At 36.0% G+C, this 26,645-nt stretch overlaps 2 protein-coding genes across 2 annotated transcripts; both read right to left on the bottom strand.

Annotated features, from left to right (window-relative positions):
• Positions 1–14,123: 14,123 nt before the first annotated feature.
• LOC145134484 (Protein kinase superfamily protein) lies at positions 14,124–16,665 on the bottom strand. The gene has a single exon (XM_079069350.1). It carries the CDS (start codon positions 16,245–16,247, stop codon positions 14,301–14,303), a length of 1,947 nt encoding a protein of 648 aa, XP_078925476.1. The 5' UTR covers positions 16,248–16,665; the 3' UTR covers positions 14,124–14,300.
• An 8,279-nt stretch (positions 16,666–24,944) lies between these two features.
• On the bottom strand, positions 24,945–25,499 carry LOC145114208 (uncharacterized). Its single transcript, XM_079050201.1, has one exon. The coding sequence runs from the start codon at positions 25,497–25,499 to the stop codon at positions 24,945–24,947; it is 555 nt and encodes a 184-aa protein (XP_078906327.1).
• Positions 25,500–26,645: the final 1,146 nt, after the last annotated feature.

Consider the following 26,645-nt stretch of genomic DNA (forward strand, 5'->3'; position numbering starts at 1 on the left):
AGAGAAATAACACTTATGGTTTATTAATATATTATAAGTTCTAATATATTAATAATATTATTTAATTAGTTTGATCAAGAATTAATTTAGAATTAATTAAGTGATCAAAAGATAACTAATTAAATATATGGGTAGATTATGTAAATCTTCCATATCTTATATAGTGGGCTAAGAGGCTCCATGGATTATCAAGTTGGGTTCCACCCATAGGATGCTCCATGGGAGTTACAAACCCATGGGTCATGGAAATGAAGAGTCATGACACATTAGGGTTTACATGGTGTAACCCTAGATGTGTCAACACTATATAAGAAACCCATTCTCCACCAAAATAGGCTACACATAAGAAACAAGAGGGCTAGAGCCGATTTTGCAAGTGTAAGATTCTCTCAAAGTTTACTCCTTTGCATTTGGTGTTGTGTGAAGCATTTGAGGCATCACACTTGGGGTGCTAGGCTCACAAGGTTTCAAGGATCATAATCAACAACAAGGTAAGTTATTCTATCTTTCATTCAAGTAAAAAATGTTCCCCATGTATGCTAGATAGGAATATAACATTGGAATTCAACTTTGCATGATTATTAGACAAACATAGATCCAAGGTTATTAGGGTTGCATGTACACTTAGGAAGTGTTAGAATGCTCAAAACCCATCAGTGGTATCAGAGCCTAGGTTTGTTTGTTGTTTTTTTTTTGTGTGCAAACAGCTTGAAAAAAATCGTTAAATTACAAGTTTTTTTTAAGTGTAATTTTTAATTCTTGAAAGTGTTCATATTCATGTTCTTGAACTTATGAAGATTAGATGATCATAGGAATTGTTTGTAACCTTCATGGTAGTTTAATTCATGATCATAATGTGTTTTAATGGAGTCCATAACTTGTCCTCAAGTTATGGAAAACCAAAAGTCTCACTTTTATTAAAGCCATTAAAAGAACACAAGAATTATAAAAATGAAGAGTCTTCATTTTTATTACTCAATTAATTCATAAGTTATAAGAAATGAAAAGTTTTGGAAGTTTACAAAACTTGCCCTCAAGTTTTGGAACATGTAAAGTCTTGATTAAAACTTTAGTTCCAACCCTTAGAATTTTAAAAGTTAAAATTCAACCCTTATACTTTATAATATTATAAGTTACTAATATATATATGTATAACAACAAGTCGTCTTACCGCTAGTACGCCTCATTCACGAAGCCGGTCTATAAGGGGGGTATAAGGTTGTTGCCTATAAAATGGCAACTTAATGGGTGTCCACTCTCACCCACCGCTTCCTTGATCGGTGGAGGGTCGTTAGCCGAACGGGTAAGACAAGGACTTATAAATTCTCATTAAAAGTATGATGAATATTATAAAGTAACTAAATGCTTTTATTAAATTCCCAATCTTAGTTACTTTAGGAAAATGTGAATAAGGTGCTAATCCATGAAATTACACTTTACACTTTGTTTAAGTCGTTGGTGGAGCGTGTGTGGTTAACCGGCACACTAACTTGGACTTAACAAGGTAGGTAAAGGGTGACTTAAGGTTTACCATAGCATCGGTGGAGCGTGTGTGGTTTACCGGCACATCGATTGAGTGATAAACCTTGAGGGTACCAAGTGATTTGCATGGTTACTTCACACCTCGTTTTGTGATCCTCGGTATCCCAGTCACAAAACTTGGAGGGCACACTCGAGATTGAAACATGCCTTTGAAAAGTTCATTGATTCTCAAAAGAATCTAGGAATTTCTAAGAACCAATTAAAAACCTAATATTTATATTTCGTTTTTCATGGTGGAAATTGGTGAATCGTCATTCACCTACCTTTCAAATATGTTATAGCTTGGATTACGGCATACCTCTTCTAAGTTATAATATATTGTGATTGGATCCTAGCCTTAATATTACATTTAGGTGTTTTATTAAGGACTCTCTTAATATCTAAACTAATCTTGTCCTCTTCTTTCAGATGTCTTCAAACAATGCTGCTTCTGGCTCTAATCCTAATGGCTCCTTTACCCTTATGAACTTGTGTGGGAAAGTCACTTTTGATGGATCCAACTTCAATGAATGGATCAGAAACATCAGGATGATTACCCGCTATGAGGACAAAGAATATGTCCTTGACAAGGAGCTTAAGGAGATTGATGAGACCACTGCAACTCCCCAGGAGATCGCTGACTTCCGGGCACATGAAAGGGATGCTACAAAAGTGGCATGCATCATGTTGGCCACCATGACAGCGGAACTCCAAAAGTCCTATGAGGACTTCTACCCTTTTGAAATGCACCAAGATCTGATGGAAAGATACCATCAAAGTGCACGACAAGAGAGGTATGAAATCATATGCTCTATCATAACAACCATGATGAAGGACGGGGAATCCGTCACGAGCCACATGCAGAAAATGCAAAGGTATGTGGATCGGTTGCTGAAGCTTAATGTGAACTTCCCTGAGGAGCTTGCAATAGATATCATTTTGCACTCCTTACCATCGTGCTATGATCAATTCCGCATGAAATATCACATGAATAAGGAAGAGGTCACACTCAGCAAACTTCAGGGACTCCTCAAGACCGCAGAAATAGGTCTTAAGGGTAAGTCAGTTGTTAACACTCCTACTCCAAACTCCGCCCCGGTTTTGGCAATCGGTAAAGGTAGAGGGAAGAAGAGAAAGAGCTCTTCGAAAGGTACCAAGGCTAGGACCCTTGATGGCTCTTCTTCAAGTGGAACCAAGAAAGGTTTTGTCACTCCTTCTTCTGACCCTAAAGAGGCTGAATGCTTCTATTGCCATGAAAAGTCACATTGGAAGCGGAACTGCCCAAAGTACCAGCAAGATGTGAAGGATGGGAAAGTTAAACCCAACCATGCAGGTATTTACACTATCTTATCTAATAACTCACCCCATTCTAACTCTTGGGTCCTTGATACCGGTTGTGGTATTCATATCTTTTCTGATTTGCAGGGACTAAGAAGAAGTGAGAATGTGGAGCATGAAAGAATAAACTTAATCATGGGGAATAGGAAAGCTTTACCTGTCACCAAGATTGGAGTTTATACTTTATCGCTAAGTAGTGGGTTTAGTTTAGATTTGAATAAATGTTGTTATTCGCCAGAAATGGCAAGAAATATTATTTCCTTTCATGCATTGTATAAACAAGGTTTCACATTTTCATTTGATAATGAAGTTGGTTCGATTAATGCTTTCTTTAATAATGTTCTTTATTTTAAAGCATTACCTTGTGATAGTGTGTATGAAACTGTATCTGTGGTTGATAACTTAGGAAATAATGTATTGTGTATTGACTCTGTTAATGATAATAACTTGGATAAAGCATCATTATGGCATTGTCGTCTTGGACATATAAGCAAGAAACGTATAGGCCAACTCCAAAAGGATGGAGTATTGGAGTCATTTGACCTAAAGTCATATGATAGTTGCGAATCATGCTTACTTGGAAAAATGACAAAGTCACCCTTCACAGGTTCTTGTGAGAGGGGTGAAGGTTTGTTGGATCTTATACACACGGATGTGTGTGGGCCCTTCAAACATGCCACAAGGGATGCTAATCGTTATTATTTGACTTTTACTGATGATTACAGTAGATATGGATATGTCTACTTAATCAAGCATAAGTCAGAGACTTTTGAGAGGTTTAAAGAGTTTAAACAGGAAGTCGAGAATCAATTGGGCAGGAACATTAAGATGCTTCGATCCGATCGAGGTGGTGAGTATCTTAGTTCAGAGTTCCTCGACTATCTTAGGGAATGTGGGATTGTCTCACAATTGACACCTCCCAGGACACCGCAGTTGAATGGTGTAGCTGAGAGGCGTAATCGAACCTTGTTGGATATGGTTCGTTCCATGATGAGTCGAGCTTCGCTACCAATCTCATTTTGGGGGTATGCCTTAGAGACTGCCGCCCATATCCTTAATCTAGTTCCCACAAAGAAAGTTGTCAAAACTCCTCATGAGATGTGGACTGGTAAAGTACCCAAACTAGACCACATTAAGATTTGGGGTTGCGAGGCTTTCGTGAGACGCGAGACTCATGATAAGCTCGAACCTCGAAGTGAGAGGTGTATTTTCATCGGCTACCCACAGAAATCCTTTGGTTACCTCTTCTACAGACCTAGTGAGAATGTGGTCTTTGTAGCTAGGAGGGCTTTCTTTCGAGAGAGAGAGTTCATAAGCCAAGGAGACAGTGGGAGGCAAGTTGACCTTGAAGAAATTCAAGAGTCAAGTGGTGAAGGAACTTCAAACCCTAGCACTCAACTTGAGGAGGAAACTCCTGTTGAGCCAATTGAGAAGTCTGTACCTCTGAGGCGTTCCACAAGGGTTAGGAATGCACCTGAGCATTACTATGGATTCCATATTACTGCGGAAGGTGATACACTTAAAAGTGATGAGACACTGATAGGTCTGGATGAACCTAACAGTTACGCGGAAGCCATGGCAGGCCCTGAGTCAGCCAAGTGGAAAGAGGCAATGGACAGCGAGATACAGTCCATGTATGACAATCAAGTTTGGAACTTGGTTGAGAATGTACCAGGTCGTAAGACTATAGGGTGCAAATGGATCTTCAAGAAGAAGACCGACATGGATGGTAATGTACACACTTATAAGGCACGACTGGTTGCAAAGGGTTTCTCACAAACTCTGGGAGTTGATTATGATGAGACCTTTTATCCAGTGGCCAAGATTAAGTCTATTAGGGTTCTGTTAGCCATAGCTGCATTTCATGACTATGAAATATGGCAAATGGATGTCAAAACCTCTTTCCTTAATGGAAAGTTGGCTGAGGATGTTTACATGAGTTAGCCAGAGGGTTTTGTCAATACAGAGTACCCTAGTAAAGTGTGTAAGCTTGGGAAATCCATTTATGGGTTAAAGCAAGCACCTCGCAGATGGAATCTTTGCTTTGATGAGAAAGTCAAAGAATTTGGCTTTTCTAGGAGTGAAGATGAATCTTGTGTATATGTCAAGGCTAGTGGGAGTATAGTTAGCTTTTTGGTATTGTATGTGGATGACATACTACTCATAGGAAATGACATCCCAACTCTGCAGGAAGTTAAGTCCTGGCTTGGGAAGTGTTTCTCTATGAAGGACCTAGGAGAAGCTGCCTATATTCTAGGGATAAGGATCTTGAGAGACCGGAGTAAAAGACTAATTGGACTTAGTCAGAGTACTTACTTGGATAAGGTGTTGAAGAGATTCGGCATGCAGGACTCCAAGAAAGGAGAGTTACCCATCCAGAGTAATGCCAGATTGAGTAAGACACAAAGCCCTAGTACTGAGGCTGAGATAGCAGAAATGAGTAGAATACCTTATGCTTCGGCTGTAGGATCGATCATGTATGCTATGACGTGTACTCGACCTGATGTAGCCTTTGCTTTGAGCATGGTTAGCAGGTATCAGGGGAACCCTGGCAAGGCACACTGGACTGCGGTAAAGAATATCCTCAAGTACCTACGGAGGACTAAGGACTGGGTCCTTACCCTCGGTGGGAGTGAAGACTTGATAGTTGTAGGGTATAGTGATGCTAGCTTTCAGACTGATAGGGATAATTTCCGCTCTCAGTCAGGCTGGGTCTTTACCTTAAATGGAGGAGCAATTTCTTGGAAGAGTTCCAAGCAAGAGACAGTGGCTGATTCAACTTGCGAATCAGAGTATATAGCAGCTAGCGAGGCAGCAAAGGAGGCGATATGGCTGAAGAACTTCATTGGAGACCTTGGAGTTGTACCAGCTATTAAAGAGCCAATGGAAATTTTCTGTGATAGTGAAAGTGCAGTTGCCTTAGCCAAGGAACGAAGGGATCACGGGAGATCCAGACACATCGACAGAAAATACCATTTCATCAGACATCGAATAGAAGAAGGACTCCTCGTGGCAAAGAGGGTATCATCGGATGAGAATCCAGCAGATCCCCTCACGAAGGGACTGACTCGGGTTAAGCATCTCCAGCATGCTCGGAGCATAGGGCTGAAGGATGATATTAGATTTAGTAGTTAGATAACCTTGAAATTTGTAAAGTGTAATTGACATTAGATGATGAATAAAAGGTGTTTTATTTATGAGTAAAGTGTTGCTATCTCTTGTCGATCGTTTACTATATTTCTTTTGCATGTTTTGACTTCCAGAATAATTATGTTTGGTATATCATATTATTCGAACCTCCACAGTCGGTCATATGTCGGAAGTAGGTATGAATCAAGACTGTCATGATTAGTTGCAGAGGTCTAAGTTGTTGGACATGGCTACAACACTCATGAGTGCTCATAAGTTCTGAGCATTGGACTCAACCCACGCTCACTGGAATCACTTCATGGAATTTATCTCGAGTGATCGTGAGACGGTAATATCATATAAGTCTTCAAACCTAGAGATATGATTTGTTACTTATGAGTTGGTTATGCATTGATTGTACGTTAACGCATTGGTAACTCGATGTTATAAAACGTGCTTTTGTGTATAATTCAATGAGTGGTAGAACAAACATATGAGTCGAAGTTTATCTGTTCCTTATTGGATTAGAAGCTGATATATGGGCCCCTCGATGATTTTGTTTTGACCTATGTACCGGGCCCGGTCAGAACTAAGTTGATGTGTCCAATTAAGTTCTTTGTCAAACAAATTGGAAATCGGGAAACAAACTGCTGGACAATAAGTAAGACATTGTTCCATGTATTTGTCCGGCTGATATCTAGAACAGAGGATTATATGATCACTTATCTTAAATGGCGTATCATCATCTTCTCAGTTCCGAGAGACCTTGAAAGAGCTACGATTGCCGATCGGTTCCTGAAGTATTGCAGTTATAGTTATTAGACTTATCCAAGTGGGAGACTGTTGGATAAGGTGTCTAAGTCCATAACTATTTCTGGTATGTACTTGACCCGACCCGGCATGGTCCATTTGGGTTGCATGGCACCATGCAATTGGATAAACTAAAATGAGAGAAATAACACTTATGGTTTATTAATATATTATAAGTTCTAATATATTAATAATATTATTTAATTAGTTTGATCAAGAATTAATTTAGAATTAATTAAGTGATCAAAAGATAACTAATTAAATATATGGGTAGATTATGTAAATCTTCCATATCTTATATAGTGGGCTAAGAGGCTCCATGGATTATCAAGTTGGGTTCCACCCATAGGATGCTCCATGGATGCTCCATGGGAGTTACAAACCCATGGGTCATGGAAATGAAGAGTCATGACACATTAGGGTTTACATGGTGTAACCCTAGATGTGTCAACACTATATAAGAAACCCATTCTCCACCAAAATAGGCTACACATAAGAAACAAGAGGGCTAGAGCCGATTTTGCAAGTGTAAGATTCTCTCAAAGTTTACTCCTTTGCATTTGGTGTTGTGTGAAGCATTTGAGGCATCACACTTGGGGTGCTAGGCTCACAAGGTTTCAAGGATCATAATCAACAACAAGGTAAGTTATTCTATCTTTCATTCAAGTAAAAAATGTTCCCCATGTATGCTAGATAGGAATATAACCTTGGAATTCAACTTTGCATGATTATTAGACAAACATAGATCCAAGGTTATTAGGGTTGCATGTACACTTAGGAAGTGTTAGAATGCTCAAAACCCATCAAAATGTGCCTAGCAGAATTCATGTGTTCAACATGAGGCAGTATATCTTTCACAGATTCAAGTAGACCCTACCAGACAACCATTTAATTAGTTTAATAGAGGACAAATATATAATAAGATAATTATGCAATTAAGTAGAGGACAAGTATGTTAAATTTTACCTTGTGTTGATCTGATATCACTACCAAACCTCTTCCACTATCAAGATCTAAATCATCCCTTAGAAGCTCAAGGAACCATGTCCAGTTAGCCTTATTCTCAACATCGACAACAGCCCAAGCAATTGGGTAGACCTGATTATTGGCATCTCTACCTATAGCTGTCAACAACTCACCCTTTACTGCTCCCTTCAGAAAGCACCCATCCAAACCAATAACTCTTCTACACCCTCTTTTCCAGCCTTCACATATAGCTTTGAAACCAATATAAAACCTATGAAAATAGTTTATCCCATCTGGATTGATAGTTACACACACCTTACATGTAGAACCTGGATTGGATCTTAACAACTCTTGTGCATAATCCCATATTCTGGCATAATGTTTAGTCAATTTACCTTCAATTAGCTCCTTGGCCCATTTCTTTGCCCTACGACATTGGCCTATAGACACAACACACCTAAACCTTTGTCTGATGTCAGTAATCATCTCTTTAAGCTTCACCTTAGGTTTATTTGCAATTTCAGTTATGTAGTGTCTACCTATCCATTCAGGAGTAACCATAGAGCCAAGTTTGAACTTCTTACCACAAACATGAGTAGCTTCTAAAGTCTTGATTTGAATAGATCTTTCATTGAACATCCATGAGGCATATAGTCTAAAAGGGCAACAATTATCCTCATTTCTTTTCCCACATCTTACAAGTATTCTTGTACTGTCACACTTCTCAAAGTAGAGTTGATACCCATTGTGGACTGCGTAGTTTTGGATACAAAACTTCAGTTGTGTAACATTCTCAAAAATGTCACCAAGTTTTGGTTCCATTTTGTCCCATCTTGTTTTTGGATAATGTAATCTGTACTTGTTTATCACCTGTTCTTGATCTTCTTCATCTTCATCACTTTGCAAGTCACCACGATGATACACTTGTGCTCTTACATCATTAGTCAAACTAGAGTTTCTAATATTTTCATCAGTTAGTAACACATTAAGAAATGCATCCTTACACTTGTCCAGTGGAGTAATGAACTCTTCGTCTGGTTCATGATCCATGTAGATGCCATGAAGCTCAAAATCCATCTCATTAAGACCAGAGAAGGGCTCGCGTAAACCAAAAAATGGGTCTGTGTTACCTTCGTGTTCTGAATCCCAATCCATCATAACAACCTGAAAAAACACAAACACATATTGTCGTTATTCGTTAACCTTTGAAGAACAAAGAACTGTAATAACACAATCTTCAAAGAAATTACACATACCCTGTGAAATCGACTCTCCAATAACCTAATCTTCTTCAAAAACCATAAGCCCTAATTTTGCGATGAATGATGTCGACTTTCTGAAGGATTCTGAGAAAGTGTACGTATATGTGCAAAAGGGTGAGATTAGGTGGTGGGTAAACGGATGTAACGGAGTAACGTCCGTGCCAACATGTCAATTAAGTGCCAAATCAGCACATGGTAACCGACTACAAAGGGTCCAACTTGTTAAATGAGATATTTGATAGGTTTAATGAAAGTATCCGGCTTTAATGCCCCCAAAACTCATCCAAGGGTAAAACCGTCACTTTTTGGAAAACTTAAGGGCTTTTATGACAATTTCCCAAAATCGTAGAAGCAACAACCATTGTTTTGACTGATAAAGCTGAAAGTTCACGTTCAAGAACAAGAAAAGTTGCTTTAAACAAAGATCGTGAAGCCAAACACGATCTTTCGTATAAGGCTACTTTGTCGAGAATGTCATATATTATGCTAACATGTTTAGACGACAGTTCCGCATGTGCAGATAACCATTCTTACATTTAGTTCATAATTTGGAGAAAAAATTCCATTTTTTTAGTTTAGCGGGAGATGTAGAAGGGGTTTATGTTGTCTTAATTAAGATTTAAGAATGATGTAATTTATATATTTCTTTTATTATGTAATTTCTAAACTTTTTAGTTTAAATTAATGAATTTTTCATATTATTAATGTTGTATTTACTTTATTTTTATTTAGTAAGTTAGCTATTCTTAAATTAGTAACTATTATTTGTATTAAATAAAATAAATAATAGGTGAAAGATTAAAGATGTGTATATGAAGCACCCCTCGTATGATCTAAAATTTATTAGTATTTTTCTTTGAAAATATTTAAACTTTTTAAAACTTTGTTGTAGAATTAGGTTCCAAAAAACTATAATAAACCCACACCTAGCTTGCAAAAAGGAAACATGTTCTCATTGTCAAATTAGCTCATGTCTAGATTATAAAAAGAAAAACGTTTTCATTGTAAATATTGGACACCATACCAGTCTTAACCTTTTCCTAATACGAATACACATGTTGATGATAGAAATCAATTTAAAACAACAATTATATTTCTCCATACTTAAAACACTTTACAACACAAGTCCCATGTACCCACAAAGTTTATACATAGTATTACAAATAATAACACACATAATTTATCATGTAATGAGATGCTTTTTAAAATCACAAAAATATGATTAACGACATGTATTCATCGTATTTACCCACCTCCATTAAATGTAGAAAGATCGGAAGACTATACATTATGTTTTTTAGAATGGTTACACGCGTACACACTATTCTACTCCTAAAACTACACATTTTGTCTCCATCGAGACTTCAATCCTCAACCTTTTGGCTAATGGGCACCTATCCGTCACCTTCGGATACCGCCTTTTGATGACTATACTTTAAGTGAAGTTTAGATGTCTAGTCTAGCGGTCACCTAATTATGAACATTAATTAAGTAATTATTCAATAATTACCTCTATAATAATTATTCAATAATTAACTCTATACTACTTAGATTGAGATTATTAAACTATAATACGAGTCATTTTAACAAATAGAAAGAATATTACAAAAATTATAATCAGTGCATCATTTTCTTGGTTTGTAAATTTACTTTATAAGATCGATTAAAATTTTGTAAAGACTAAAGAATATTTTTCAGGTCGTGCAATGTAACATCCCGATTTTCAAGACCAAAAATTTTCGTTTTAAATATAATACTTATAAACCATTTACTGAAAAACAACATCATCATCATTTCAAGTCATCAAACCATAACCACATGTCTCAAAAATCATAACAGAAAGTAGTAATAATGTCAGAATACAAATCTCATGGATCTCAAAGTGCGGAATCATGTGTGTGCGATGCGCCGCTACCGGGCCGGCTCCTTCCCCTTTGACGAAGAGGTACCTGAAACCAAAACTGAAAACCGTAAGCACAAAGCTTAGTGAGTCCCCCCATCATACCACATACCATGCAACATACATACTGCAAGGCAATTCTGGGGTGTCCGACCTACCCATGTCAAGCTGTTCTGGGGTGCTTGACTTACCCTGGTCAAGCCATTCTGGGGTGCTTGACTTACCCGTCGGTTTATCACAACCGACTACTGGGGACTATTTCACCCCTACTACTACTAACACATATAATAGAGCATCATGACACATAAAGCATATCAGATAGTAGCAAACCTAGGTAATTATCACAAAGACAGTCATCTAGCAAACAACTCCTACTAATGGGCCGTCATTGTGGCCGTAGACCCTCTCCTACCGGAAGGTAACTCACCTCGATGTCGTGTAGTGTCTGCACAGTCCTCGGTACGGAAATCCACTCGTCTCAACTCCTCAATCCCTACACAACGACCTTTCTCGATTACTAATTCATACACACAACCCTCCATTACAAGGGTCAACTCAAGTCCAGGTCAAAGTCAAAGTCAAACCCTAGACAAAGTCAACTTTGGTCAAAGTCAACATTCAGTTGACTCGACTCGCCGAGTTGGTCCACCAACTCATCGAGTCCCTATCCTCACAAAATGCTACAACCCCGACTCTACTCGTCGAGTCTAGCAAGAACTCGACGAGTTCTCCTTCAACCATTACATTGGGACCATCTTCAACCGACTCGCCGAGTTCATCCTTGAACTCGTCGAGTTCATCTTCATCCGTATGAATGTGTCCAGTCTATGAATCGCTGAGTTCTCCTTGAATTCGTCGAGTCCGTCTCCATGAGGTTGGGACATTGCCTTGAAATCGCCGAGTTTGTTCATCCACTCGCTGAGTTCCATGATTTCCAGGTCCCTAATGAGCCTAGATAACTGAGTGTTATTCTATCTTAGCATCTGGTCCATCAACAGAAAGGTTTTGATGGGAAGTACGACCCGACTCGCCGAGTCTCTCTTTGTCCAAAATTATACAGTCGATTTCAGCGTGTCTTAATGAATCCCAATCATAGATCTGACCTCCTTGGGTCCCTTTTATACGTAAAGCTATAACCTTGATGTCCATGCATGGGGTTTTTGACTCAAAAGGCTATGAAATGGGGTTTATGTGGTGCATGGGCTTCCCATGGCCATAAAGTTGGCACCTTTATGCCATGGGAACCCTCAATGTTTCCAGATCTGGAGTGTAACTCCATGATACACACCCAATCCGAATATGGCCTTAAAAATGCCCAAAAATGATAAGATCTAACCCTAGAGAAGATCCATCAAATGAGAAGTCAAGGTTGAAGCTTTTTACCTTGAATGAGGTGGAAATGAAGCAAAACTTCTGGATCTACTAGCCTTCTCTTGATCTTCCAAACTTCCTTCTCTTCTTTAAACTTCAAACACGCCAAAAATGGAACCACAAAGCTCAAGAACACTCAATGAATGGTTAGGGTTTCGAGTTAGGGTCTTCTAGAAGTGAGAGGGACGATGAAGGCTGGCTTGGGACGAGTTAAGTTGTTTAAATAGGTTGCAAACCCTAAATATTAGGGTTTCATCCAGACAGCTTCTACTCGTCGATTCGGTCCCCCGACTCATCGAGTAGACCACCAAAACCCCCGCATAATGTCGAGTCTACTCGACGAGTTGGGCCTCCAACTCGCCGAGTCCCAGTGTAAAATACAAAATTACTTGAATTTAAACACGTACCAGAAACCGGATGCTACATGCAAACTCAACGGAGAATTCCTCCAATTGTGAACAATATGCATGGTCTAAATTTATTTGTAAGGTTGTGCAAAACGTGATGTAACTCCATTTCGAGCATATACTTAAAAAATGTTATCTAACTATTCCAACTTGACTTAGTATTCAATATCATTCCAAAAACTTGTTAAATACGCCATGTAACATCCAAAACAATCATTCAAGTTATGATTTACAAATTAGACATAAAGATCATAAGAATAAGTTTAATCCCCTCAACATGAGTTCATTTGATCGAAATCAATATCCAAACAACTATTAAATGCATTTAGATTCTTTAGAATTTATTTTCATGCAATGATATCACGAATTGAGATTCCAATTGCTCAATTCTAACCAAACACTAAAGCTAAGTTCAAAACCATCTCTAGAACTCATGATCTCTGTATAAACTTCAAATCACAACTAATGACCCATTTATTTAAGTTTATAAAACAATTTTTTACAATAGATTAATCATTAAATCATTATAAATAACTTCAAAATATTACTCCATCAAACTAGGGTTCATGAATCCCTAAATTCACCATTGAAGGTGGAATCAACCATTTCAATGGTGGAATGATGATTCCCTAATGATCTAATGCTTGAATCTAGACTTAAAACTTATCTAAATCTTTCTAATGAATAAGAATCTCCGATGTGGAAAAATCCACAAACCTTAACTTGAGTTCTAGATGAAGAACAAGAGAAATTATTATTGGAATATAGTGATTTTTAAAATCACAAAAAAAACGCAACGGAAGCAAATTAAACTCCATAATCCAAGAGGATCGCAAGTTCATCAATTCAATGCAACGAAACTAAAACCTAGAAAGTTAAGATCAATATAATAGATTTCTTGTGTTGATTGATTCCTCGTGGTTTCTCCTTGGATTATTTGAGATCCCAACCCAAAACTCATGTCTTAGGAGAGAGAGAGAGAGAGAGAGAGAGAGAGAGAGAGAGAGAGAGAGAGAGAGAGAGAGAGAGAGAGAGAGAGAGAGTTTGTGTGTGCGCGCGGGCGGGGGCGCCTCTTTCCTCTATCGTGAAAATATGTTTCAAAATAGGTAGGGCCACTATGAAAATACCCATTACAAAATGGGTGGGCATATTGCCAAAATATACCCCAACATGTCCTTAATATTCTTTATCTAAGGTTAAGTTTCCAGGCAACAAAAAAACAAATTTCAAAGGAATTTTAATCACCAAAAAGTATAATGACCTTTTTTCGTAGTTCTTTGTGATGGAGGGTTATGGCAGATGATCAATGACGAAACCAAATATATCAAGCTAAAGGTTTGGAATTATGGTTTATTTAAAAAATCTCCTTATATGGTCAAGAATCCTCTTCACCATATTAGGGTTTCATTGAACAACCTCTTGATCCTCGTCAGCCAGATATTTGTTGGAGTTACTTCAATTGAAGAACCATACGTTTACAACTTCACATAAAAATAAAAAATAAAAATCGGTTGATCAGCTTTAAACTTTTAGACTAAATTATCTAGGAGTCAACCAATTTAACCAATATACAAATGCAACAAGAACACTACACCTTCAATCGGCATTGTTGTTGTTCTTCCTCCTTGATTTAGATTTTCCGACCAATTTGGAAGGCGGCGATGGTGAAAACTCAAACGGAACCACCGGGAGATCCATTTCCCCTTTCAAAATCTTCACAATATCCCCAATATCCGGCCTCAACTCCGGCATCTTCTGTAAACAAGCTAGAGCCAAATTCACACACAAAATCGCCTGCACCTTATTATAAAATTCACCCTCTTTCAATCTCTCATCCACTAATTCCAACAAATCACCACCTTGAGCCAATTGTCGACACCAACTTATCAAATTCGCCTTCTCAAGCTTCATTGGTGATGATAGAACATGTAATGGTCTTCGACCAGAAACAATCACCAGAATCAGTACTCCAAAACTGTAAATATCGGTTTTCTCCATTAAATAACCGCAACCACCGTATTCTGGTGCTACGTAACAAAGTGTCCCTCGCATGCTTGTTGTGCTGCTGAGTTCGCGGCTGAAGAGATCTTCGCTGTTCTTCTTTGAGTTCTTCCTGAAACTGAACTCTGTGTTTGGATCGATCTCGTTTTCGTGATTATGACGGTTTGTTTTTCGTTTTTTTCGGAAGATCGAGAGCTTCAATTTTCGTTTCATCTTCTTCTTCTTCTCGACTTTCTTATTGCTGAGTTCGTCGAGGTGTTCTTCTTTCCACCATTCTTGCATTTTCCGGTGTCGTTTCCAGCCACTCTGTTCTTCGTTTTCTGGTTTGTTTTCGTTGTCGTTGGAATCCTTTAATTCAAAGTTCTTATCATCATCCCAATCTGGATTGGCCGATGGACAGGTTTGACTTCCGATCCATTCTCGGACGTAGTCCTTGCTGCAAAGCTCACCGCTGCCCTCTTGTTTCCACCACCAATCTTTCCCCCATTGTTTCTTGCCATTTTTGCGATCGTCGGAGGGATTCATATTGGATTCTCCAATGTGATTATTATCGAAATTAAGACCTAAATCGTCATCATAATTCGTGAATTTATTGTTAATCCAATCATCACCACCACCGTTTTCAATGTCCTTTCCTTTATCGTTTGTGAAGCCAAATTTTGGATTATTACACACAACCTTATTATTGGTCGGCGTCGAAGAGGAGGAAGCTTGTAGAGCAAGAGCGAAATCTACCTCATTAGCGGTACTACTATCGACTGGAGTTCCAATCGCCGGAGACTCTCCGACGCCACCGCCAGCTAAAGTTCCTGATAGATCCTGACTGAACAAATCCACACCGAATTCCGGCTCGATCTTCAATTTCGACAAGCCGAAATCGGCGAGTTTTGCACGGAACTCAGTGTCGAGTAAAACGTTGCTAGGCTTCACGTCTCCGTGAATCACCGGCGGATCACATTCCCGGTGTAAGAACTCAAGTGCTCTAGCAACATCTAGGATGATATCGAATCTTCTCTCCCAATTCAAGCTACGATCGGAGAAAAGAGATTCCTGTAAGCTCCGATTCGGCATGTACTCATAAACCACCAATCGCTTCCTCTTATCAAAGCAATACCCTAACAATGAAACGATAAACTGCGACTCTAATCCACCGAGGATTCGAAGCTCGGTTTGGAACTCACGTTCGGCGTCTAACGACTCCGAATCAAGCATCTTCACAGCAACGAGTTTTCCATTTCTGAGTATACCACGGTACACTGTACCTGAACCGCCTTTTCCGATATAATTATCATCGGAGAAGCCATTGGTGGCGGAGTGGAGCTCTTTGTAGCTGTAACGACGTAGTTTCAAAAATTCTGGACACGAATCAAGCGGACTAGTACGAGTCCGATGAATCAACGTATACCACAGGTAGTAAAGCAAGTAAAGAACTCCAATAAGTATAAGAATTGATGAAAAAGCAGTGATTACGAGGAAGATGATGGTAGCTCTGTGTTTTGTGGGCTGTTGATGTGGGAACGAAGAAGGTTGTCTTGAAGGCATTGTGTTTGTTGATCTCCCCAATTATCCACTCCAGAAAGAAGTTAAAAACAGGTATACAAGGACAAATAGAGGATCTAGGGTTCTATAGTGTTATGAATCCGCCATGGGAATTGGGAGCTGATGCTTGACTCAGTATCCGAGGGAGGTTAAGCTTTACAGTTGGAATAATCATAATCATGAATCATGGAAAATTACCAATTTTCGTATTGATTGGTCTTTGAAAGAATTTTCAAATCTGTTGTTAATGATGGAGATTTTGGATTGAGAATTTGTTTGTTTGGTGGGGAGATTAAGAGGGGACCCATGAGGCAGTGTAGCTTTTGACTAAAGAGAAAGAATTTGCAGGTAAGGAGAACGACTTTTTGGGGAGAGATGAAGGAAAATGGAGGGAAGTCGGGAACACACTTACAGGTGGATGGCAGGTTTGTAGTTAATTTATGCTCAAATAAAAATTTATACAATATATTTAAATATAAATATTCTTGGAAAAAATAGCAAAACAATATAAAATAATATAATACTTCAATTTATTTTATAACGCAATCAAAAACCAAAAAATTAAAATAATAGAATATTAGGGTTGTATTTAGTGTATATATTTGTTGTAATTTTTTAAATTATTACAATAATATAATATTATGTGAGACTATTAAAATAGTTTTTAAGATAGACTATAATAAAATGCTCTTATTTTAATTATCATCTATCCTTGTCCAAGCACATGTCGGACGACTTGTGCGAAAATCAAAATGAGGCCTCATAATTTTTTTTGTACGGTATTATTAAGTAAATTGGCTATCAGGCTAAACGGCGTGGAGAGATTTATGTCGATGGTAATTCTACATGAAAGGTGTTGCCGGCGGTAAACACCACACCGTAATCACATTTTTACCAGTGGTAATAAACCGCAGGTATGTTTCCACCGTTTTGTTTAGGCTACTAGGAGTGGGCAACGCCCACTCCCGTTATTGTGCTTAGTAACGGCTAATAACGCCAATGAACACCGTCCCCATCTACAGTTATTGCGTGTTAAAGGTATTCCCGTTGCTTCCCGTTACCACCACAATATTTGGTAACAGCGTTTCCTTTTTTTTTTTTTTTTTTTTGCTAATAACGCCTGTGGGCGTTGCCGACTCCTATCACTCTAAACCGATCAAATAGAAGATATGACATTTGTTACCCATCGCTTAGCTTCCATCGTTGAGTTATTGGAAACAAATATATATATATATATATATATATATATATATATATATATATATATATATATATATTGATTAATATGGTGATTTGTTTTTTTCTCTATGAATTGTTTAATCAATATAAAAAGAGTAAATGTTATCTGCGTATCTTTATTTCAACTACCTTATTTACTAACCTAAATACCAAAATAAACGTAATTTATTGAAAAAGGATAGCGATTAAAAACTATAACAAATCTATGTATTTTAAAAGTTTTTGTTTATGTAATTTTCAAATGTAACTTATATATTTATTTTTAAATGCCATGACAACCTTTTATATAAAGTTTTAAATTAATTGTTATCGTAAATAAAAAATTGAAAAGTTTGGATTTATATTATTCAATATATAAAAAAGAAAAGAAAAAAATAGTAGGTAAGAACATCACCACACCACACTCATAGGTAAACTGTGGCAAAAATTATAAAAGCTTACGTGGTGCCTATGTGAAACATTTTTTTCATAGGTAAAAACATTACGACACCATTTAGCCTTACTAAATTCAAAACTCAAAGTTACTATCAAACATCTTGTAAATTCATGACTAGAACATATGTATCCACTCATTAGATGTTCTAGTTTCTAGGATCATACGTGTTCATTGGAGTATCTTCTTTGTCATCATCATTATCATTCAAGGCGGTTATGTCTTCATCCACACAAGGCATATCTTCTGACACTTACAGTTCAAATTCTTCTTCTATAGGTTCTTCCACAACATCATGAACTTATTCTCTAAGTTTTTTCACAACTTCATGAACTTCATCCATGTTTTCTAGCACATGTAATTCAACTTTTTATTCTCTATGTTCTTACGTAATTGATTCACAGTTTAATAGAATACATTCACAACTCATTTATAAGTATAATCTTATATTTCAGTGTATTAAACAACTCATTCACAGTTTAATACATACATAATTATGGCATATTTCAGAAACAAACATAAAAAAAACATATACATGAATCATAAAAGACGATAACTTATCTGAAATTAATGAAGAAGATGAGAGAAATATATAATGTCCTTACTCTACCATCACTACCAACATCAACACTGCTAACTACCATATTTTGCCAACATCCTTCCTTCAGAACTCATATCTGGATAAAAAAAAATCAAAATTTACACTTTAGTTCAACATTTCAGATACTAATTCACAGCTTAATTCAACATTTTAGACACTAAATCACAACTTAGTGATTAAAAAAACATATTCACAGCTTAATAACTTACATATTCACAAATCAACACATAAAAAACACATATTCACAGCTTAATAACTTACCGAATTTCGTTGAGGTATTTCATCAAACACTTTATGTGCACCACATACCTCAGATCGCATAAAACATCAGATTTGGACAGAACAATAAGAGTTTCATCATCTTTGACATCAGGCGACGTTTTTTTGGCTCTCCGATGAGGTCCGACTGTGGAGGTCTGATGGTTCATCGGATCAAAACAGAGAAAAAATGGATGCAATCGTAGATCTGGAGAAAAAATGGTTCACCAGATCTTGAGATGAAAAACAACAAACATTTTCCAGAGATCTGAGATAAAGAACACAAAACCAGATGTATAACTTGAAGAACACTAAATCAGATCTCGTAGTAACTCCTTCAATCTCGTCATAAGTGGTGGTTAGCCAAATCTAACATAAAAATGCACAAACACATCAGATCTGGTGAGATCTGATGCAAATATGGTGACATCTAACGCAGATCTGGTGAAATCTTATGCAGATCTGGTGAGATCTGATGTAAATCTGGTGGTTCATCTGAGTGAAAGAGAGGAACACATGGATACGATCATAGATTTGGTAAAGTAAAGGCAGAGGATGATGAAGGTGAAGTCGTTAGAGAATGTAACGTCGGAGTTGATGCGGTTGTAGATCGGAGTAAGGCAGGTGAACATCAGTGCGGGATGGAGGAGAGGGCAGTGCCATATCTAACCTCAATATACACAACACATCAGATTTGGTGAAATTTGATGCAAACCTGATGGTTTACGGGAGCAAAACAGATAAAAAAATGGATGTAGTCGTAGATTTGGAGAAGTGGAGGCGAGGATGAAATAAACACGTCGATCTTTTGGTGGTGTTCCGCCTTCCTGCGGTGCTGCTGTTGGCGGAAGTTGGTGGTGGTGGTGCCACCGGCGGTAGTTGGTGGTGGTGGTGATCTTTGGGTTTGTGTTCTTCACAAATGGTGGGAGAGTTTTTGAAAGAGTTTGAAATATTGTAAGTTAGATCTGATTGTAAAAATGAAATGTATGTATGTTTTATACCATTAAGTTAAATTTAAAAAAACACTCTTAATGAAAATGGTTCTTAACTTTTATTTGTTCTCATTTGATCTTTTATATATATATATATATATATATATATATATATATATATAGGAGTAGGATCAAATGAGAACACCTAAAAGGTTGAGAACGCGAGAACAGATCTGGATCATCTAATTTTTAAGATGTGTGGCTATAATTAATTGTTATTTTTCTAATTATTAATACCTTTAAAATTTAAATTTCAAATTAAAGAAAATTATAAAGGGTATTCAGGTAAATAAACATTACCCTAATTTTGTAAACTCCTATAATTACTCCCTGCCTCTCTATTTCGTTGACCTAATTTCATACAGCATACAATCGACACCTTCATCACACAGCCGAATCACACAGCCGATCCCAACTACTTCCGTTTTCCTTTTCCCTTGCTCGACAGATGAACCATCCACATCGAACGATGATGCTTCCTGATTTCACCCCAAATGTCGATTTTTTGTTGTTTGCTCCTTCCCCCATTTATGCGTTGCTGATGACGACGATTAAGCCACAAGGGTCGTCGGAGAATCGACGCCCTTCCTTCCCCTCTTCCCTCTGTCTCTTCAACCTCTTCGAACCCCGGAGACGATCGCAATTGGACACAACATCCTGAATATCGGACAGCACACCTTCGATGCGAGCCTTTCTTCCCTTCCTGTCGCCCTATTGATGTCGTCGCTGGTGAGCCTTCACACTCTCTGCCCCTTTGACTTCCACCATCGCCAATTCCATCGAAGGCCAAGAGACCACCTCGATTTCTCGTAAGCCCCAGGACTTGCAATCCCGATTCAGGGCTTGAAGAATGACTACAAAAATCACGATTGGTAATTGCAATCATGAAGGGGGGTGCGTGTTTGGCGATGCAAGAAGAGGGGGAAATTTTGACAGGATTTCGTATGAAATTGAAGCTATAAATCAACAATTGGTAAGTTTTGATTCTTCCTTCTATTGTGTTCGTAGGTCAAATTCTAGCAATCTGATATCCTTCACTACAGTGGTGAATAAATTCAATCAACATAGTCAGTTGTGTTCGTTATAATCACTTATGATTATAAACATGGTTGTATCAAATTTGGTGGAATTATCACAGCTTAAAACAATTAGGATCTCCATGGGAATTAGCTTGAATTTTGTGTTCATTCTCCAATTGGGATCTTGTATGAAGATGAAACTTGGAAGACCTCTTTGAAATCAATCCATCATGTTTGGCTGCTTATTTACAGATTTAATTGCATTTGGTGTCATGAGCAGTTCTTCTTGCTAATCTGATAACTGTTGGACTCGAAGTACTTTTCTTTTACACTCAGTAAGTTGTTACAAGTCACAAACCCTTTATGTTTCATAGTTAATACTTAATACACAAGCCATTGATTATATTAACATATTCCTTTTTGTGATGTTTCTGACAAACAGGTGGACATTTACTTTGGTGACTTTATGTTTTGGGTAATGAAGTTTTTAATAATCATAACTAGAAGAGGGTAAGCCCTCTCGGTCGAGTTTTCTTGTTATTGCCACGTTGTTGATACTTTTTGATACACTAATTATCTACCTTCCCATATGCTTTAATGATTCAATCACATTCTATTTTTCTCAATTTTGATGATGGCGGACATGTCATCGTCAATTGTGTTCGTTATAATCACTTATGATTATAAACATGGTTGTACATATGATTAAAAGACGCTGTAATAATCATTTATGATTATAACTACGTATTTTTTTCTACTAATCATTCATGTTAATATTATGTTGGTCTTTTTATTGTCTTTACATGTTATTGTCATTTTTGTAGATATTAATCAAAGAAGAAGGAATGCTAGAATTTTTTAGATATCGTGTCTGCTCCTGCTCGTTACACAAGCTCGCAAGCCATTTGATTCAAAGAGAAGGAAGGGGTTGTGACCAATTCAAGAAAATGGCTGATATAGGGATGAATTTTGCAAAAAAAAAAATCATTTGAAGCGGTTTAATCATTGTTGAATATAATTATGTATAAATGTATGAAACTAGTCTTGGTATATATTATTTTATGAATATAAATATATAATTGTATAAACTCAATCTTTGAAAATTTTATTTTATGAATATAATTTTTAATGTGTTGATTTTTTTTATTTGTTAGCATATTCATGTATGATTACTAGTTTATTTTTATTCATTTATAAATGTTATCTCTAAATTATGATTTATTATTTAGGATTACAAATATATATTTTTATAATTACAAATGTTTTATTCATATATGATTGAAAATATTTTGATGAATATTAAATTAGAAAAAAAATGAATTTTTATTTGACAAAAAAAAATAATATAAATTATCTTTATCATCCATTAATAAAAGAAATAAAAAAATCAGTTCATATTTTATTTTAGGTAGATAATCATTATCGCTAAATTTTAGGAAATTAAGATTTGAATTTAATTTGTTTTAATTTAAAATAAATACAAAATGACTAATATACCCTTATAATATGATTGGTCCAGAAGTGTTCTCGCGTTCTCAACCTTTTTGGTGTTGTCATTTGATCATTTCCCTATATATATATATATATATATATATATATATATATATATATATATATATATATATATATATATATAACCAAAATTGATTTCCCAAGATCTAAACTAAGTAGATATATGACTTTATATTAATTTAGAAAAAAACAACATGAATTATGCAGATTTTAGTTTGAGAAAAAAATGGTTTACACAACAATGATTAAATATTTGAATCTTAATTTGAACTATTAATTATGATTAAATATGTTAATATTAATTGGAACCTTACTAAAATATAGTTAGCTATTAATTTTCTTTAATAAAGACAAGTAAAAATGTATTTTTATGAGAGTAAAATCGGCGATTAATCGCTAATCGGACCTCCACCGATGAAATTTATTGTTAATCGGTCACTATAATCGGATTTGGTCAATACAGGTCAAAGTCGGAATTAATCGGACCTAATCGGGCTTAATCAGACTTTAATCGGACCAAATCGGGTTTGGTCAACGCAGGTCAAAGTCGGACCTAATCACCGATTGATCACTTTTTTGTAGGATTAAAATTAGATTTATAAATTTTTGAATAATTTTCTTAATAATTGATGGTCTCTGATTAATCTCCCGATTAAATCCCATCTAGCCGATTAATCCCTAATCGTTAGTCCACCGATTAGCGGCCGATTAGCGATTTCTACAACCATGATATATATATATATATATATATATATATATATATATATATATATATATATACTCTTATAAATAAAGGTTTTTTTGCTACATGTGACACTCTCATTCAATTTGTCAAATGTCATTTTATGGTTATTTTGAATTAATTTCTTTTCCACATGTCATTTTATGGGTTTTCTATTTTGATAAATTCCACATAATACTTTAATGTTATAATTACAATAAATGTAGTAATAAATGAAATATCAATTTCATTAATGGACTTACCTTCTTACTTCAAAATTTACAAATTAAAGCTCATTAGTTTATTTTGTTTATTTATTTAAATTTAAAAGATAAAAAAATCAATTTTAATAATTCATTATTTTTCTTATTTTCTTATAAATCCAAAGTTCTTAAATATTTAGACCTTATATATATATATATATATATATATATATATATATATATATATATATATATATATATTAATTAACCAATGTAACATATGAATGTTATACCTAGTTTAGAACAAAACAATATGAATTATGCCGATTTCAGTTTGAAAAAAAATGGTTTACACAATAATGATTAAATATGTAAACTATTAATTATGATTAAATATGTGAATATTAATTGGAACCTTACTAAAATAGTGGTATAGTAAAAGAAATCTTAATTTGAAGAACATAGCAAAAAGTCAATAACTTTTGCAATATATTGATATATTTATAAAAACAATATATATTTAATGTTTTAATTTATTATTAATGATTAAATATGTGAATCTTAATTTGAACCTTATCAAAATGATAACATTTGCAATATATTGATATATTTATACAAAAGTTTTAGATTTATCAATAATGATTAAATATATAAATCTTAATTTGAACCTTATCAAAAAGATAACATTCAATCCTCCTCAAATAAGTAAATAAAAAGACATTTACCAAAATATCAACATTCTTTATAGCGGAACATTTTGCAACGTATGAACATTTAAGTGATGTTTGTTTTCTTCAAGCAAATATTAATGAAGTTGGTGGACCTCTTTACAACCCTTTGCAACAGAAGAGGTGGACCAAACGGTTGTAGAATGTAATAAGAATCGTGCTTGTTTTTTAACATCTGGATGCTGCTGCAGATATTAAAAAAATTAAATAAATTGATTTTATATAATGAAAATAGTTTTTTAATACTGAAAATTTAATAATGTATGACATTTTAACAAGAATTTATGATATTTTTTGCAAAAAAATAATAATATTTCAACAAAAAATAATGATATTTCAGCAATAAATTATTATTATTCAATATTAAAAAACAGAAAAAAAAACCATTTAGCAAGAATAAACAAAAAAAAGGAAAAAAAAATGTGAAACAATAATTCATCAAGATGTCAATAACATATAATCAAGATTTCAACAAGAAAAAAAGAAGAAGACGTTGGAAGAAGCAATATAAGTGCCGACCAAACAGAACACGCGCAAAAGTTTTTTACTCTGAAGACTTCTAAAAAAACAAACAACTGCGAGATGAAAAGTGTTGAACATGTACTGCTTCGTACAACAATAAGAGATATGAAAATGTTTTTTTACAAAAAAACAAACAGCACCTTAGTGTTAGGACTGTTAAATGATTCATATGTTGCTAAATGTTCCATTAGAGAAAATTGTATTTGTAAATTTTGCGTTTAGCAACCATTAATTAATGTTATTAAATGTTCCATGATTCATAATAATAATAATAATAATAATAATAATAATAATAATAATAATAATAATAAGACATTTAGGACTGTTAAATGATTCATATTTTTTTTGGAACCGGTCAATGAGATATATTAATAGAAGGAGAAAAAAGCAGCCACAGTCAGTGGCATACACAAGTTCAGTTCAAACACAGAAGCAAAATAAAACAGGTAAATTAAAGCATAACGAAGAATATTCAAAAAAACAAAGGGCATTGAGACCATGATGCCCAATTCAGCCTGTCAAAATTTCCCCTGTTTTTCACCCAAAGATAAGCCACTGATTTAATGATATCAATGACTTTATCCGGTGGTAGCCGGTTTTTCTTGAAGACCTTTTCGTTCCTTGATTTCCAAATACTCCATAATGTTCCATAATAGATAGCTAAGATTATCTTTCTCCTCTTTTTGCACATCCCCCATCGAGAGATGGAATCCAGTACATCCTTTACCGTGTGGAGTGGTACCAATTGTGTATTACACCATCTTGATACCCCTTCCAAGACACTCCTAGCATAAGTGCAATCCACCAGGACATGATCAGAACCTTCTTCAGATTCGTTGCACATGGGGCAAGTCAAAACTTCCAAAAGTACCCCTCTCTTTGCTAGCTCCGAAGTGACTGATATCCTTCCCATTTTCGCCCTCCAAATAAAACAATTGACTTTCAATGGGACTTCCTTAAGCCAACAGGATTGGCCATCGGTGACAGGGGGCTTGTAATCCCATCTTTGTCTAAGATCACGGACCATGTATGTTCCCGTCGAGGTAAGTCCACATCTCCAAGTTACCCCATTAGCTGTGGGTTGTTTAGATATCACAGAACTGACAGGAATACCTTTTTTTTACAAGGGCCTTTCTTATGCCAGCAATGTAATTCCACACTCCAGTTAATGTTTTCTTTGAGTAGATATCATCAGGTTTCGACTTAAGATTATGCAGGCTTGATATGACTTCTACCCAAAGATGATGTGGTTCAGTTCTCAACTTCCACCACCATTTCATTAATAAAGAAATATTGAGACTTTTTATCGTACCAATCCCTAAGCCTCCCGAATCCTTGGGTGCAACCACCTTGTCCCACGAGACCCAATGTATTTTCTTCTTATCATCCGAAGCGCCCCATAGAAATCTGCTCCTCAGTTTTTCGAGAGTTTGGATTACCCCATCAGGTGCTATAAATAGTGACAATAAATAAGTTGGAAGGTTACCAAGAACTGATTGGATTAGGGTCAATCTACCACCAAAAGATAAGGTTTTTGATTTCCATTTTGAGAGTTTGGCTTGAAATCTCTCAATAATCGGCTCCCAGTTCTTCTTTAAATTCATGTTGGCTCCGACAAGAACACCTAGATATGTAAAAGGTAATGCAAATGGTTCACACCCAAGGGCACTGGCCCAGTTTGATACTTCTTGCATTTCTGATCCGACTCCAAAAACTTTTGATTTATTGAAGTTTACCTTTAGCCCTGATGCGACATGAAAGCAATGAAGGATACAAGTTAGGTTGTTTATGTTTTTTCTCGACCACTCCCCTAGGAATAGTGCATCATCTGCGTATAGCAAATGAGAGATCACCGGGCCTCCATTTGGAATTTTAACACCCTGGAAAATGCCTAGCTCACAGGCAGACCGCATCGCAACACTAAGGCCCTCCATGGCTGCTATAAAGAGGAATGGGGAAAGTGGGTCACCCTGCCGGACACCTTTCGATAATGGGAACTCCTCAGTCGGGCTTCCATTGACTAGAACAGAGGATCTTGCAGATCCGAGGCAACCTCTTAACCACATTCTCATTTTGTTCCCAAAACCCATATGCAACAGGTTCGAATCAAGGAATTCCCAATTTATTGAGTCAAATGCCTTCTCAAAGTCTACCTTGAATAGAAGAATTTTCC

Source organism: Lactuca virosa, chromosome 1, assembly GCF_052849685.1.
Source record: "Lactuca virosa cultivar CGN04683 chromosome 1, Lactuca_virosa_CGN04683_v6, whole genome shotgun sequence".
In the NCBI taxonomy this organism is placed as follows: domain Eukaryota; kingdom Viridiplantae; phylum Streptophyta; class Magnoliopsida; order Asterales; family Asteraceae; genus Lactuca; species Lactuca virosa.

Bases quoted from the DNA above. Each gene is read 5' to 3' on its own strand.
- LOC145114208 (XM_079050201.1), bottom strand. From the start codon at position 25,499: ATGGTCCGTGATCTTAGACAAAGATGGGATTACAAGCCCCCTGTCACC.
- LOC145134484 (XM_079069350.1), bottom strand. From the start codon at position 16,247: ATGCCTTCAAGACAACCTTCTTCGTTCCCACATCAACAGCCCACAAAA.